Source organism: Mustela erminea, chromosome 12 (genome assembly GCF_009829155.1).
Source record: "Mustela erminea isolate mMusErm1 chromosome 12, mMusErm1.Pri, whole genome shotgun sequence".
Lineage (NCBI taxonomy): Eukaryota > Metazoa > Chordata > Mammalia > Carnivora > Mustelidae > Mustela > Mustela erminea.
In genome coordinates, this window is record NC_045625.1 from 46,937,696 (window position 1) to 46,952,791 (window position 15,096).

The 15,096-nt window shown below is 41.9% G+C and overlaps 2 protein-coding genes and 1 long non-coding RNA gene across 8 annotated transcripts in view; 2 read left to right on the plus strand and 1 right to left on the minus strand.

Moving 5' to 3' along the window:
- LOC116571073 overlaps positions 1 to 15,096 on the minus strand; it is a 107,642-nt gene that overhangs the window by 83,848 nt on the left and 8,698 nt on the right. For 5 of the 6 annotated variants that reach the window (XR_004277693.1, XR_004277692.1, XR_004277690.1 and 2 more), the window contains exon 2: positions 10,343 to 10,406. This is a non-coding gene — a long non-coding RNA (uncharacterized LOC116571073). Of the gene's footprint in view, positions 1 to 10,342; positions 10,525 to 15,096 lie in introns of all 6 variants that reach the window. The other variant, XR_004277691.1, reaches the window with a different exon arrangement.
- On the plus strand, positions 9,594 to 13,116 carry CDKN2B (cyclin dependent kinase inhibitor 2B). The gene is made up of 2 exons (XM_032308799.1): positions 9,594 to 10,244; positions 12,757 to 13,116. The coding sequence occupies exons 1-2, from the start codon at positions 10,089 to 10,091 to the stop codon at positions 13,015 to 13,017; spliced, it is 417 nt and encodes a 138-aa protein (XP_032164690.1). The 5' UTR covers positions 9,594 to 10,088; the 3' UTR covers positions 13,018 to 13,116.
- Positions 10,251 to 15,096, plus strand: part of LOC116571071 (cyclin-dependent kinase inhibitor 2A-like) — a 40,474-nt gene continuing 35,628 nt past the window's right edge. Inside the window, exon 1 of the mRNA XM_032308793.1 lies at positions 10,251 to 10,362. Within this exon, the coding sequence (XP_032164684.1) occupies positions 10,282 to 10,362 (81 nt within the window). The 5' untranslated portion in view covers positions 10,251 to 10,281. The remainder of the gene's footprint in view (positions 10,363 to 15,096) is intronic.

Genomic DNA, 15,096 nt, shown 5'->3' on the forward strand with positions numbered 1-15,096 from the left:
GGGCTCTCTGCTCAGCAGGGAGCCTGCTTCCTCCTCTCTCTGCCTGCCTCTCTGCCTGTTTGTGATCTCTGTCAGATAAATAAATAAAACCTTAAAAAAAAAAATAAGGTACATAAGCCAAGATTGGCCTACTGTTTTAAAGTGGGGTCTCTGCCATGATTAAATAGTAAAGGAAAACTTTATTCAGGGACAATCTTCAATGAGAAGACAAAATTTAATAAAATGAGAAAATAAACAATTTTATGCCTGAACTGAGTTCCATATACTTCTATGAGTATCCCTGAAGAAGTTCAAACTTGCCTAGTACACATTCAGTCGGGGGGGTGTGGAAGGGAGATAGACAAATCATAGAAGCAGAAGATTTCTGATTTTATAATGAAATCATCCCTTTGATCTCATCTCCCTCTATCCATGTGTCATTTTTTTGTAAAGTCTTTTACTTATTTGTCGGAGAGAGAGGGTTAGAGCGAGAAAGACCGCATAAGCAGGGGGAGTGGAGGCAGAGGGAGAAGCAGGCTCTCCTCTCTGAGCAAGGAACCCCATGTGGGACTCGATTCCAGGATGCTGGGATCATGACCTGAGCAGAAGGTAGACACTTAACAGACTGAGTCACCCAGGCGTCCCATCCATGTGTTATTTAAATCAGTGATTTTTTCTAAGGGAGCCACCCTATTTTGGATATTCTTAGTGGCATTTCTGGTTGTAACAAATGACTTGGGGGCCCTCTGGACTCAAAGTTAGGCCCAAAGTCCCACACCATTGAACTTTCAGTAACCCCCTGGACATTCATGTAGGTGAAAAATGTGTGTAAATATTCTGAGCTAAGAAGCTAAAGTTATGTTTTATATGTGAACATAAGGGCCTTGAAATATAACGGCTTCCTGGTTAGCAATAAGGTCCTCAGCATTGACGATGTACTTTTTCAATACCATTGTCTCAGGAAACAAACTGAGGGTTGCTAGAGGGGAGGGGGCGAGAGGGATGGGGTGGCTGGGTGATGGACGTTGGGAGTGTATGTGCTATGGAGAGAGCTATGAAATGTGTAAGACTGATGAATCACAGACCTGTAACCCTGAAACAAATAATACATTATATGTTAATTTAAAAATTAAAAAATAGGGCGCCTGGGTGACTCAGTGGGTTGAGCCGCTGCCTTCGGCTCAGGTCATGATCTCAGGGTCCTGGGATCGAGTCCCGCATCAGGCTCTCTGCTCAGCAGGGAGCCTGCTTCCTCCTCTCTCTCTGCCTGCCTCTCTGCCTACTTGTGATCTCTCTCTGTCAAATAAATAAATAAAATCTTGAAAAAAAATTTAAAAATAAAAACAAATGAATACCATTCTCCACTAAAAAGAATCGATGCTCCTTGGAGAAATGGTTGGTTCTATACATAGCACATGAAATGTACAAGATAAAACTGAAATACATTGTCATACCAAAAATCAAGGATTCTGTCAAAGATTACTGGAGTCACATTAAAAAGACTCAGGAATTGACTTGCAGAGGCTCTCACTGGCCAAAGATGGGCCTTGAGCATCAATAGGAATGATAATTATAGTGGACGAAAACACATCAATTATGTTCAAATTCACAAGTTGACAATTAGTCAAAAATCATTAGTCACCTTTGAAAGATGCTGAAGCTCAAATCATTAGTTTTAAAACCTATAAATAAATTTGAAAATAAAGTACTTACCTTGTCTTTCTTATATACTCCCGAGGGCAAACAAGTAGATAGCAAAGGAAGCTTTCTCTTTATAGAAGCTTTCCCTTTATTTTTTTTTAATTTTTAATTTTTTATAAACATATTTTTTATCCCCAGGGGTACAGGTCTGTGAATTGCCAGGTTTACACACTTCACAGCACTCACCAAAGCACATACCCTCCCCAATGTCCATAACCCCACCCCCCCTTCTCCCAACCCCCTCCCCCCAGCAACCCTCAGTTTGTTTTGTGAGATTAAGAGTCACTTATGGTTTGTCTCCCTCCCAATCCCATCTTGTTTCATGTATTCTTCTCCTACCCACTTAAGCCCCCATGTTGCATCACTACTTCCTCATATCAGGGAGATCATATGATAGTTGTCTTTCTCTGCTTGACTTATTTCGCTAAGCATGATACGCTCTAGTTCCATCCATGTTGTCGCAAATGGCAAGATTTCATTTCTTTTGATGGCTGCATAGTATTCCATTGTGTATATCTACCACATCTTCTTGATCCATTCATCTGTTGATGGACATCTAGGTTCTTTCCATAGTTTGGCTATTGTGGACATTGCGGCTATAAACATTCGGGTGCACGTGCCCCTTTGGATCACTACGTTTGTATCTTTAGGGTAAATACCCAGTAGCGCAATTGCTGGGTCATAGGGCAGTTCTATTTTCAACATTTTGAGGAACCTCCATGCTGTTTTCCAGAGTGGTTGCACCAGCTTGCATTCCCACCAACAGTGTAGGAGAGTTCCCCTTTCTCCGCATCCTCGCCAGCATGTCATTTCCCGACTTGTTGATTTTAGCCATTCTGACTGGTGTGAGGTGATATCTCATTGTGGTTTTGATTTGTATTTCCCTGATGCCGAGTGATATGGAGCACTTTTTCATGTGTCTGTTGGCCATCTGGATGTCTTCTTTGCAGAAATGTCTGTTCATGTCCTCTGCCCATTTCTTGATTGGATTATTTGTTCTTTGGGTGTTGAGTTTGCTAAGTTCTTTATAGATTTTGGACTCTAGTCCTTTATCTGATATGTCGTTTGCAAATATCTTCTTCCATTATGTCAGTTGTCTTTGATTTTGTTAACTGTTTCCTTTGCTGTGCAAAAGCTTTTGATCTTGATGAAATCCTAATAGTTCATTTTTGCCCTTACTTCCCTTGCCTTTGGCGATGTTCCTAGGAAGATGTTGCTGCGGCTGAGGTCGAAGAAGTTGCTGCCTGTGTTCTCCTCAAGGATTTTGATGGATTCCTTTCTCACATTGAGGTCCTTCATCCATTTTGAGTCTATTTTTGTGTGTGGTGTAAGGAAATGGTCCAATTTCATTTTTCTGCATGTGGCTGTCCAATTTTCCCAACACCGTTTATTGAAGAGGCTGTCTTTTTTCCACTGGACATTCTTTCCTGCTTTGTCGAAGATTAGTTGACCATAGAGTTGAGGGTCTATTTCTGGGCTCTCTATTCTGTTCCATTGATCTATGTTTCTGTTTTTGTGCCAGTACCATGCTGTCTTGATGATGACAGCTTTGTAATAGAGCTGGAAGTCCGGAATTGTGATGCCACCAACTTTGGCTTTCTTTTTCAATATCCCTTTGGCTATTCGAGGTCTTTTCTGGTTCCATATAAATTTTAGAATTGTTTGTTCCATTTCTTTGAAAAAGATGGATGGTACTTTGATAGGAATTGCATTAAATATGTAGATTGCCTTAGGTAGCATAGACATTTTCACAATATTTATTCTTCCAATCCAGGAGCATGGAACATTTTTCCATTTCTTTGTGTCTTCCTCAATTTCTTTCATGAGTACTTTATAGTTTTCTGAGTATAGATTCTTAGCTTCTTTGGTTAGGTTTATTCCTAGGTATCTCATGGTTTGGGGTGCAATTGTAAATGGGATTGGCTCCTTAATTTCACTTTCTTCTGTCTTGTTGTTGGTGTAGAGAAATGCAACTGATTTCTGAGCATTGATTTTATATCCTTTCCCTTTATTTTTAAAGATATTAACATATCTTTAAAAAATAAATAAAATATAAAAGAGACACAAGAAGACTGTTATCAATATCAACAAATTTCAATATGTTGACATTATTTTCATCCTTATTCAAATAACTTATTAATAAAAACGAAATGTGTAAAAATTTGGAAAGACTCCATTATAGACTGAACTGTGTCCCCCCTGAAATTCCTACTTGAATCTTTAGCCTTCAGTATCTCAGAATGCTACTATATTTTAAGGTAATGCACATAGAGAAGTGATTAAGTCAAAATGAGGCTGTTGGAGTGAGTCCCAATGAAATCCGAGTACCGTCCTTATCAGAAGAGGGAATTTGGATACATAGGGAGATTACCAGGGACTTACATGCATACAGGATGGCTATGTGAAGCAGCAGCAGGAATGAGACCCCTGCGAACCAAGGAGAGAGACCTCAGGAGGTGAGGTCTGTGAGAAAATAAATTTCTATTACTTAAGCCAATTAATCTGTGGTATTGCTTTATGGCAGCCTTGAAAAACTAATACAGATGCTAAAATATCTGTTCAGTTAAACTTAAATAAATATGGGAGGGGTGCTTGGGTGGCTCAGTTGGTTGAGTGTCTGCCTTCAGCTCAGGTTGTGACCTTGGGTCCTGGGATCAAGTTCTCCCTGGGGCTCCCTGCTGAACAGGGAGTCTACCTCTCCCTCTGTCTCTCTCCCCTGCTCATGCACTCTCTCTCTCTCAAATAAATAAATAAAATCTTTTCTTAAAAAAGGAAAAAAAGAAAGAAATATGGGAATACAGAAAGTGATATACTATGAATCCTGAAGCATAAATCTCAACTGAGGAAATGGAAAAGAATCAAGCCTCCTGATGGGAGGTGGGTCATATGTAGTTTGAAAAAGTCCCCCAAATAATTTTGAATTACATTCTCTCCCTACTTAGAAGTCTTGGCTCCAATCATATGCAAAATTATGTCCCCATTTCTTTTGGTCACTCAACTGATGTGTACTCACACTTTCATAGTGAGTTCATACATAGTTTTACCAGCTATAGAATATGAACATTATCACTGGGAATTTGTATAATTTATAATATTGAAACTGATTATACTCCTTCCCTTCCTTTTTTTAAAAAATATTTATTTATTTATTTATTTGTCAGAGAGAGAGAGAGAGGGAGGGAGGGAGGAAGGGAGGGCATGAACAGAGGGAGCAGCACACAGAGAAGTAGGCTCCCCACTGAGCAAGGAGCCTGATGTGAGACTCGATCGCAGGACCCTGAAATCATGACCTGAGATGAAGGCAGAAACTTAACTGACTGAGCCACCCAGACATCTCTCTATTCATTCCCTTCTATATACCTCCAAAATTCTATGCCAATTTACCATTTACTTTTTCTCTTTTCTCTCTTATAAATTAAATGGCATAGCTGTGACAATTCTAAGTTTCAGCTGCCCAATATGTTCCCATCCACTTCATCTCTTAAATGTGTTTAAAGCATTAATCATAGGTAGTGTTTCCTCCTAGAGACAGCTGGGTTTCAGGGAGAGGCAAATGTTTCATTAGCTCACCCTATTGTCCAAGACAAATGTGCTATTGTATTATATGTGAAATGTCATCTTTGAAGTCTATTAAGGGTGTGCTGTGAGGTGAACCATCTGGAAAACACAATGTAGGCTGGAAAATAATTATAAGCCAGTTCATCGCACTTTTTTTTCCAGTAGGCCTACCACGACAGCTGCTAAAAACACTATGTAGTGTTAAGGGTAGAGGCTCTGAAGCCACACAGGTTAGACCTTATCTCCATCGATGCTTAACCAGTATGTAAGTTACTGGATTTCTGTGATCCTTTGGTCTTGTCTGTAAAATTGAGAAACTGATACATTTTGCACAGGAGTTTTATGAGACTTAAATGAAATAATACTTGTAAATCACTTGGAACAGAGTAGACATTAAGTGTATGTCTCCTCTCTTCTTTTAAATATAGAGACTATTTCATGTTCTTTACATAGAGACTATTTCATGTTCTTTACATAGAGAATATTAAATAATCCAGTAATATTTGGAAATCAGATTGAGCAGTCCCTTGTAAAGATGTTTTGTAAAGAAGTCCATTGAGCTTCCATGTGGTTCTTTGGATTTCCAGAGATAAAAGGGGTTTGAAAGATCAAGTGTGAATTTTCTTAGGAATTCTCAGTCTGGAGTGGGTTAGGACCACCGAGACACGCTTACTAGGAAGGCGCTGTCCGTGGTGCTAGTAAGCGCGCATATCGCTGGCAGCATTTCCCCTGCCCAAAATTCTTTTCCAATCAGCTTACTTAGTGAAGCTCACATATCTGCCTCGTGGAAGATTTCCAGTCATTTGGCTAATTGCCTTTTTCCCTCAGTCATTTAGCTAATTGTCTTTTCTTTCATCTCTTTATCAACTCCAAATAATTTTCATTTTTCAGACACTTGGGCCATGCTTACCACTTAAGAAGGAGGCTCAAAAATTGGCTCAAGCTGGCTTTGTTAGTTTCAGAGAAATACAAAGCTCAAATCTAGAACATAGGAAACAATTTCTGATGCATTCTTTAGAGACTCTTCATCTGGTAACTCCTCTAAGAAACCCTTTGCATCTCCATCTTGATTTAAGTTCCCCTCTTCTTACTCCCTATAGATACATCCTCAGTAATGTTATTGCATTAAGTTGAAACTCTCTATTTACTAGTTTGGGTGACACTACGGAGACTTTCTTAAAAGCCAGCACCCATATTTTAATTCAATTGTGTACTCCTAGATTATAGGACGTACTGAGCTAAATTTTGTTGAACTAATTTAATTACTGGATCCGTCAGAAGACCCCAACAATACTCCTTTATTTTTTAAAAATTATTTTTATCAACATATAATGTTATTTGCCCCAGGGGTACAGGACTGTGACTCATCAGGCTTACACATTTCACAGCACTCACCATAGCACATACCCTCCCCAATGTCCATAGCCCAGCCATCCTATCCCAAGCCCCACCACCCCCCAGCAACCCTCAGTTTGTTTTGTGAGATTAAGAGTCTCTTATGGTTTGTCTCCCTCCCTATCCCATCTTGTTTCATTTTTTCCTTCCATACCCCCCCATGCCTCTCAACTTCCTCATATCAGAGAGATCATGTGATAATTGTCTTTCTCTGATTGACTTATTTAGCTCAGCATAATACCCTGTACTTCCATCCACGTCATGGCAAATGGCAATATTTCATTTTCTTTTGATGGCTGCATAGTATTTATATATATATATATATATATATATATACACACACCACATTTTCTTTATCCATTCACCTATTAATGGAAATCTAGGTTCTTTCCATTGTTTAGTTATATACATTGCTGCTATGAACATTCAGGTGCACATGCCCCTTCAGATCACTACATTTGTATCTTTAGGGTAAATACCCAGTAGTGCCATTGCTGGGTTGTAGGGTAACTCTGTAGGTAACTTTCAACTTTTTGAGGAAAATCCATGATGTTTTCCAGAGTGGCTGCACCAGCTTGCATTCCCACCAACAGCATAGGAGGGTTCCCCTTTCTCCACAACCTCACCAACATCTGTCATTTCCAGATTTGTTAATTTTAGCCATTCTGACTGGTGTGAGGTGGTATCTCATAGTGGTTTTTATTTGTATTTCCCTGATGCCGAGTGATAACAACACTCCTTTAAAAGGCAACCTGCCTTAAAAAAAAAAAAAAAAAAAAAAAAAGGCAACCTGCCTTGTTATGTTTGGCCAAGCACTAAATTTCAGGGTAGTTAGGCTGTTCTGATTAAGATACTCTGGACTAAGTCCATTCGTTACCACACCCACCACTATCAGTCTGATGACTCAAACCCTCAGAGTGACTGCCAAAGAAACAATGCCATCCATTTCAAAACTCTGGCTTCCCACTGTCCATATTTCCTCTCCCTTCTTCCATTCTGCACACACACACCTGTAATACCCAATACACCATCAATGGGGATTGACCCCAAATACTGGTCAAAAACAGCTCATCTGGGGCACCTGGGTGGCTCAGTGGGTTAAGTCGCTGCCTTCGGCTCAGGTCATGATCAGCAGGGAGCCTCCTTGCTCCCCCCACCCCACCCTCTCTTCCTGCCTCTCTGCCTGCTTGTGATCTGTGTCTGTCAAATAAATAAATAAAATCTTAAAAAAAAAAAAACAGCTCATCTATGCTTTTTCTTTTTTTTTTTTTAATTTATGTATTTGACAGAAAGAGAGAGATCACAAGTAGGCAGAGAGGCAGATAGAGGGGGAGGGGGAAGCAGGATCCCCGCTGAGCAGAGAGCCCGATGCAGGGCTCAATCCCAGGACCCTGAGACCATGACCCGAGCCAAAGGCAGAGGCTTAACCCACTGAGCCACCCAGGTGCCCCTATGCTTTTCAACCAGAAGTAGACTTCTATTCCTCTGGCCAGACCAAGGAACGGAGCCACCATCAACAAATAAAAGGACTTTTCTCTTTCAGATAAGAATAGAGGTTCAAATAAGAGGGAAAGATAGAGAAATTAAGAAACTGAAAACTAAGAAATGAGGGTAAGGTAAGAGGAAAAAATGGTTATTAATGCTGCCTCCTTCCCTTCCCTATCTGGGTGGATTTCAACTGTGTCTCTGTCAGTAGATCTTCATCCCTAACCACCGCTTCTATGGGCTCCCCTATCTTTGAAGAGCGCTTCCTTATTCTTCAATGGAATGGGAAGGGGGAGTCCAAGCTAAGGTATGCTAGAAGAAACATGTGAAACAAACTCTCATTTATGAGTAAGCAAGCAATTGCTCTTCCTTAGGCACTCCTCTGCACTCTGAACCAAAATTAATTTGTAAATAAGAACTGTTCCATGTTAGAAGAAGCTCAGTCTAATATAGTTCCACACCAAAGTTTTCAGGCAACGGATACATAACTTGTGGTTCTCTTCCTATTTTAATCAAACATCTGTCATAGTTTTTTAAATCTTTAAAGCAATGCATATGTTAATTCAAACTCACCTAGGAAGATTGGGAAGAAAAGCAATTGGCCTTTAAATCTTCAGAAGAGGATTTAATGACAGGTTCGGCCTGTTTAATGACAGGCCCAGCACCACACCTCTGTTTTATTATGCTTCATTATTACTGCATAAATTTCCTTTATTACTCATGATAAATAAAAATCAAATACTTGCGAAGTGGGTTTAAGTAGGTAAGAGTGCAAACAAAAATAATACTATTCAAATATCATGAAACTGGAATCTCAGATTCTTAAAATATGTATTTATATTTTTTAAATGTCTCACATGTACCAGGTTGACATTGTCATTCTCAAACTAGGTTCGTTTTTTGGTGTTGTGTATGTGTGTATCCATTATTCAAAGATGAAAAGAATAAAAAGCACATTCAAAACAGGATTCTCAGGATTTTTCACTGTGACTGACTTTTCACTAATTCAACTAAGAAAACACACCCAAAAGAGAAGTGCTAAACTTGATGCAAGATGCGAAGCTACTGAAATTCAAATACTCCCTGGGGATGAATTTAACCGGCATGACAGGTGCAAAACTGTCACTTTCAGAAATCTTAAGGGAGACAAAGTTACTTTAAATGCCTTTCTCTTAGCCAGTCATTCAATTGCACAAGGAACGACTAACGTTTCCAGAGTGAAACCACCTGGCACCGGATTGAAGGAATAGAAATCCTCTGCTCCGCCTGCTGGAGGGAGGGGATTAGGAGCCGAGTGCATTGATTCAACTTTTCCAAAACCTTGGCTAAGGTCTTTGCTGGACGCTGGGCGAGCAGGACTGCCGGCTCGGCGCGCCCGTGTCTGGCGCATGCGTCCCAGGACAGTCTGGCGGGGCTCCCGTCCCCCTCCCGCCCCTCCCATCGGGCCCCAGCCGCGTCCCCACCCGCCCCCCCCTGCCGCCTGTCACGGCCTCGTCCCTGTAACGTCATCTGCGGGCCCGGCCTCCCTTCCCGCACAGTGGGAAGTGCCAGCGCTGGCCAGCCGGACGGGAGGCGGAGCCTAAGGGGGTGGGGAATGCCCTGCCCGGCCGCCCGCCTGGAAACGTATTCATTCCCAGCCGGCTCTCCACCTAGGCGGAGCAGGCTCCGCGGAGAGGACGCTGCGACGCGCCCGCGCTCGGCGGCCGGAGGCGCCCTACGCTCGGCTGCGGCCACGGGAGGCGCTTTTTCCCGGGAGCCAGCCGGGAAAAGCCCAGTTTAACCACGAGTGGCTAGGCCAATGCACGGGCCTCCCAGCGACAGAAGGACAGCGAAAGAGGGCTGAAGCTGACCTGAGCTTTCCCACGCAGGGGAGAGGGCGCCAGGGCGAGGAGGGGAACAAGGGAGGAGTGTGGCGAAGCTCACGGCCAGCGGTGGATTATCCGGGCCGGTCTGCGTTTGTGGGCTGCGAAATGCGCGAGGAGGACAAGGGCATGCTGGGTGGTGGCGGCGACGACGCGGGCCTGGCCAGCGCCTCCGCACGGGGGCAAGTGGAGACAGTGCGGCAGCTCCTGGAAGCCGGTGCGGATCCCAACGGAGTCAACCGCTTCGGGAGGCGGCCGATCCAGGTAGCTGGGGCCCTGGGGCCTTGCCGGCAGGGGGCGCATGAACAAAGGGGAGCGGCCTCCGTGGGACGCGGCTGGGACCGAGACCTTCACCAACGTACCTGTGTCTCTCTTCGTTGAGGTGTGGAGCCCAGGTGTAAAGCAGGTTCTCCCCCACCAAGGATCCTAAAGAAAGGGATTTGAAAGAAACCGCTTCTTCAGTTTGTTTTTCTTTTTAGTAGCGGAAAAAATGTCCATATTCTCTCTCCCATCTCATGATCACAAACGCAAGGGAGAGGTTCAACTGGGGAGAAAAGGAGAGGTTATTTGGGGAGGAAACCGTTTGTCTTCTCTGTCCTTCAGTAAATATTCTGTCAACTTGCATTGATAGAGATAATCAAATGACAAATTACACAATCTGGATTAGATTTGAGGAATCACGCAGAATCATAGTGCATCAAAAAAAAATACCGTGCACTTCTCGGCTGCAATATGAAATTCTTTGTATTCTTTTCTCATAGAGGCAAACTGAATACAAAGAGATAAGTCAGGATTCCTCGACCACAGTACTTAATCCTAACTACGTTAGCAGTGTCTCGAGTGTTACATGAGAAAAAATATGCTTCTATAGATTTTTGCTTAATTATCAGTGATTAGGTTACAAAAGCATGCTGCAGCAACTGTTAGGTCCTTTTTAAAAGGCAGAGGGTCTACATACATAATTAGCCTCTTAATTATTAAAATCCTTTATTCAATGTATTTATGAATCCCTTTAATTAGTACTGGCATTTTTTAATTCTTTTAAAACCCAAGGTAATATTTTGTGCTTCACTGTTGAGTATAATGGTTAGTATTCATCTCAATGTCACATTCTAGAACCAAGCTGTTATTAAGGAATCTTATTATGTAGATTTTTAAAGAAATATATGTTCATTTCTTTCGCATTCTTAGAAAAGTGTTATAAGAAATGAGGGACAGCTTGGGGTGCTTGGGTGTCTCAGTCGGTAAAGCATCTGACTTCTCTTGGGGTCATGATCTTAGGGTCCTAAAATCAAGCCCTGCCTCTGCTCCCTTCTCAGCGAATGTCTGGTTCTTACTCTCCCTCTGTCTCTACCCCTCTCCAGCCTCCTCTGCATGTGTGTGTGTATGTGTTCAAGTGCGCACACACGAGTCCTCACTCTCTCTCTCTCAAATAAGTTGATAAAATCTTGAAAAAAAAAGAAATGAGGAATAGTTTAAAGCAGCATAAATATTGTAAAGTAGTTCTTAAAGACTTCAAATGATATTAATAATTTCAAAAGAGATTTTAATTATAGTTTTAATTCATCATTCTCTGAGATACTAAGAACAACTTTTTCTTCCCTCTATATGTGAAATATCTGATACACATCACTAGTGGAAATGATAACATATCACGGTTTTTAAGGGAGGAAATGGATGTTTCTAATATTCATGAAACAAAAAGTACTGTCTTAAATTACATGGCACATTTTTAAATACATAAGCTCACAAGAACAAATAACTCCATTTTGGATATTTAGTTATCAAAAACTGTTTTATTTTTAAAATAAGAAAGTAAATGCTTGTATAATGCACATATACACAAGTGGATGCAACTGGTTTACAGCTCCAAAACATCTTTTTTTCTAAATAATGTATTGCTCTGATTTGACTAACATCTGAGCTCTTTTTTACATAGCAAATTATTTAGTATCTAACATTATAGAATCCTATTACATTATAAAATCCTATACAATGTAAATATAGTGTTTATGTTACATGTTTGTTTACAAGGAAAAACTAAACAACTTAAAACATTGTTTCTACTCTAAAAAAAAACATTGTTTCTACTCTAAAGCATTATTCTCAGCTCACTGCCCTCCTAAATATTTTTAGATCCAGATTATGGCTGATGTGGAAGAGACATCAAGGGAAATAATCTAATTCTGTAAAAACTTTTTCTTTCTTTCTTTCTTTCCTTTTTTTTTTAAAGATTTCATTTATTTGACAGAGACACAGCTAGAGAGAGAACACAAGTAGGGGGAGTGAGAGACGGAGAAGCAGGCCTCCACCGATCAAGGAGCCCAATGCAGGCCCAAATCCAGGACGCCAGAACTATGGCCCCAGCCAAAGGCAGAAATTCAACGACTGAGCCACCCAGGGGCCCCGTAAAAGCTTTTAAACTTAATTCCGCCCATAAATTATTTAACAAAATGGATTCCCCTGTTCTGCCGGAAATCAAAATTTTCTTTTTCACACAACAACTATTAGAGCTCTATTATCAGCTCTTGCTTGTCCCTGCAGCTTGGAGAAAAATGAAACCCAATTAGGGCTGAATAAAGAGTTATAAGGGCGGGGTGGGGGACGGTGTCGGGATTTCATCAAAACAGGAAGCATAACCAGACTCCTGAGACTTGTAAGCGCCCCTGCATTAGGTGGCTACTCCGTGAACAGGTATTTATTTGAAATGGTTCTATCTGTCCCGGCCCAGGCCTTCATCTCACTGCCCTGACCACTCTGCTCTCTCTCTCTGCAGGTCATGATGATGGGCAGCACCCGCGTGGCCGAGCTGCTGCTGCTCTATGGCGCCGAGCCCAACTGTGCGGACGAAGCCACCCTCACCCGACCTGTGCACGACGCGGCCCGGGAGGGCTTCCTGGACACGCTCATGGTACTGCACCGAGCAGGGGCGCAGCTGGACGTGCGCGATGCCTGGGGCCGCCTGCCGGTGGACCTGGCTGAGGAGCGGGGCCACCGCGCTGTCGCCCGGTACCTGCGCGCAGCTGCAGGAGACTGATGACAGGTACCCCCAGCCGCCCACAACATTTCTTTTCTCCCCTGTTCCCCACCCCCAACTTAGTGCATGGGAGGCTACAAATGTGGAGCGGCGGAAAGCCTGAAAGCCTTCCAGGAGACTTGACTCACCGTCCGGGAGGAGAAGCAGAGAGTGAATACAATTTTTTTTTTTTTTTTTTTTTTTTTTTTGGTCTTTGTTCTTTTCCTCTGGATCCTGCCCTCACACTCAGGGCAGCCAAACGCAGAGGTGATGCAAATGGACTTCCAGAGAGATTCAAGAGCTGAATGTGAAGCTCCCGGGTGTCGGGTGTCGTTTACTTTTCAGGGTTTTCTGGCAAAAAGCGGCCCATTAAGTCCCTAACGACCCCAGGTGTTTGCCAAACTTCACTGGAAAGACGCTGGCGGCAGAGTGGGAGGCGGCCATGATAGGCATTTGAGCTCGAGGCAGAAGACACATTTGCCCCACTGACCTTGAAAGAGGGTACTGGAAGCCCCTACTTTAGGTCTGAGGCGCCTGGGGCTAGAAGGAGAACTCTGAAGACTGAGGAGATGACAACGAAGATGCTGAAGATGAGTTCGACAGTAGACAGCATCAGCAGGTGCCCAGGGCTTTACAGGCTGTGTGTTGCCATCCAAGTCCCCTGCGAAGCCCTGGGGACTTGCACTCAGCTCCACCGGATAGTGACGGGAAAGGAGGATTCCAGAGCCACCTGGAATTTGCCCACAGATTCTAGGATCCCTGGGTCAAGAAGATACAGAACAGCTCTGGAGAGGGGCGGGTGCAGCTGTTTGTTACTCAATCCACGGGAGATTCTTGGAGAGTTCAGAAGTCAGCGCACAGGGTGATGTGGTGGATTGCAGTAAGAGCGACTGTCACGATTAACTGTAACGATTTGCTCCATCTATATACGATAGGATAAAGGACTTCCCTCCCCCTGAGATGAAAAGATTTTGCAATATTTTGTATTTATGAGTTGTTCTTCAGTAACAATCTTACTGGGGAGGCTTTAAATAACAAAGTAAGTTGCGCCTGGGGGTAAAGAACTATAGCTTTTAAATCAAGCTCTGGCACAGTGCCAAAGCTTAGACCCTTTCATCCTTAACCTATTTATTTCTTTGTTAAATTTTCTGACTGTATCCTTTACTAGAGTGTGTCAGAGGATCAAACTATGAAATATTCCAATTATCTTGTAGAAAACTGAGGCACTTACCCAGTAAACTCTCTTGGGGTATTTCCCAAAGTGTGGCTGAAAGAGTAAATTGAATATAAAACTGTTAAAAATAGATGATGATGGCTCACAGAATGTCTTCATATCTGCAGAACAAACTAAAAGTGCACGGCTTTGAGATTTAATGTCCAGTGTTGCTTGATTCCTTATGGCATTGGAACAACTGATACATCAATGCTTTAATAAACAAAAACAGTAGATTGGATTCTAAGATGTGGATATTTTGGTTTAAAAATGTATGATCATGGATTTACCACTAATTCCTGAGAAATGTTAAAGACTCAAAGAGGTTCATTTCTCTCACTCTTTGTAATAATTATTGATAAATGATACCAGCAACAATTGATTTTAAAACACTGCTATATATACATAGGAAAAGGTTTATGAATTGTGGGAGAGAGAGAGAGAAACAGAAGAAAAAAAAACTAATTTGAGAGACCAAAAGAAGGGGATTCATTAAATTGAATTTAAAAATCTTTACTTCCCCATCAGTTCTTTATACCCAGATGAACACATTACTGGGGAAAGTTAGTTGAGAATCAGAGCATTTCTTATTGGGAAAAATGTGGAAGCACTTATTGATGTTAACTTGTTCCAGGCATATATTAAAATACATTTGTTCATTTAATATTTAAACCTGATAGATGTCATTTTCCAGATGAGAACAAGATAGAGAAATATTAGTTGATAATTTTTTATAATAGGGTATAATTTTTCCAATGTTCAAGACATGGTTCAAGATTCTACCTGAAGAAGAGCAAGTAGAATTGGTGATCTGGAAAAATGATAGAAGTCATCTGAAGAAGCAATTCTGTGGACGGCCTTATGTAGAAAATACAAAAGTCATTGTC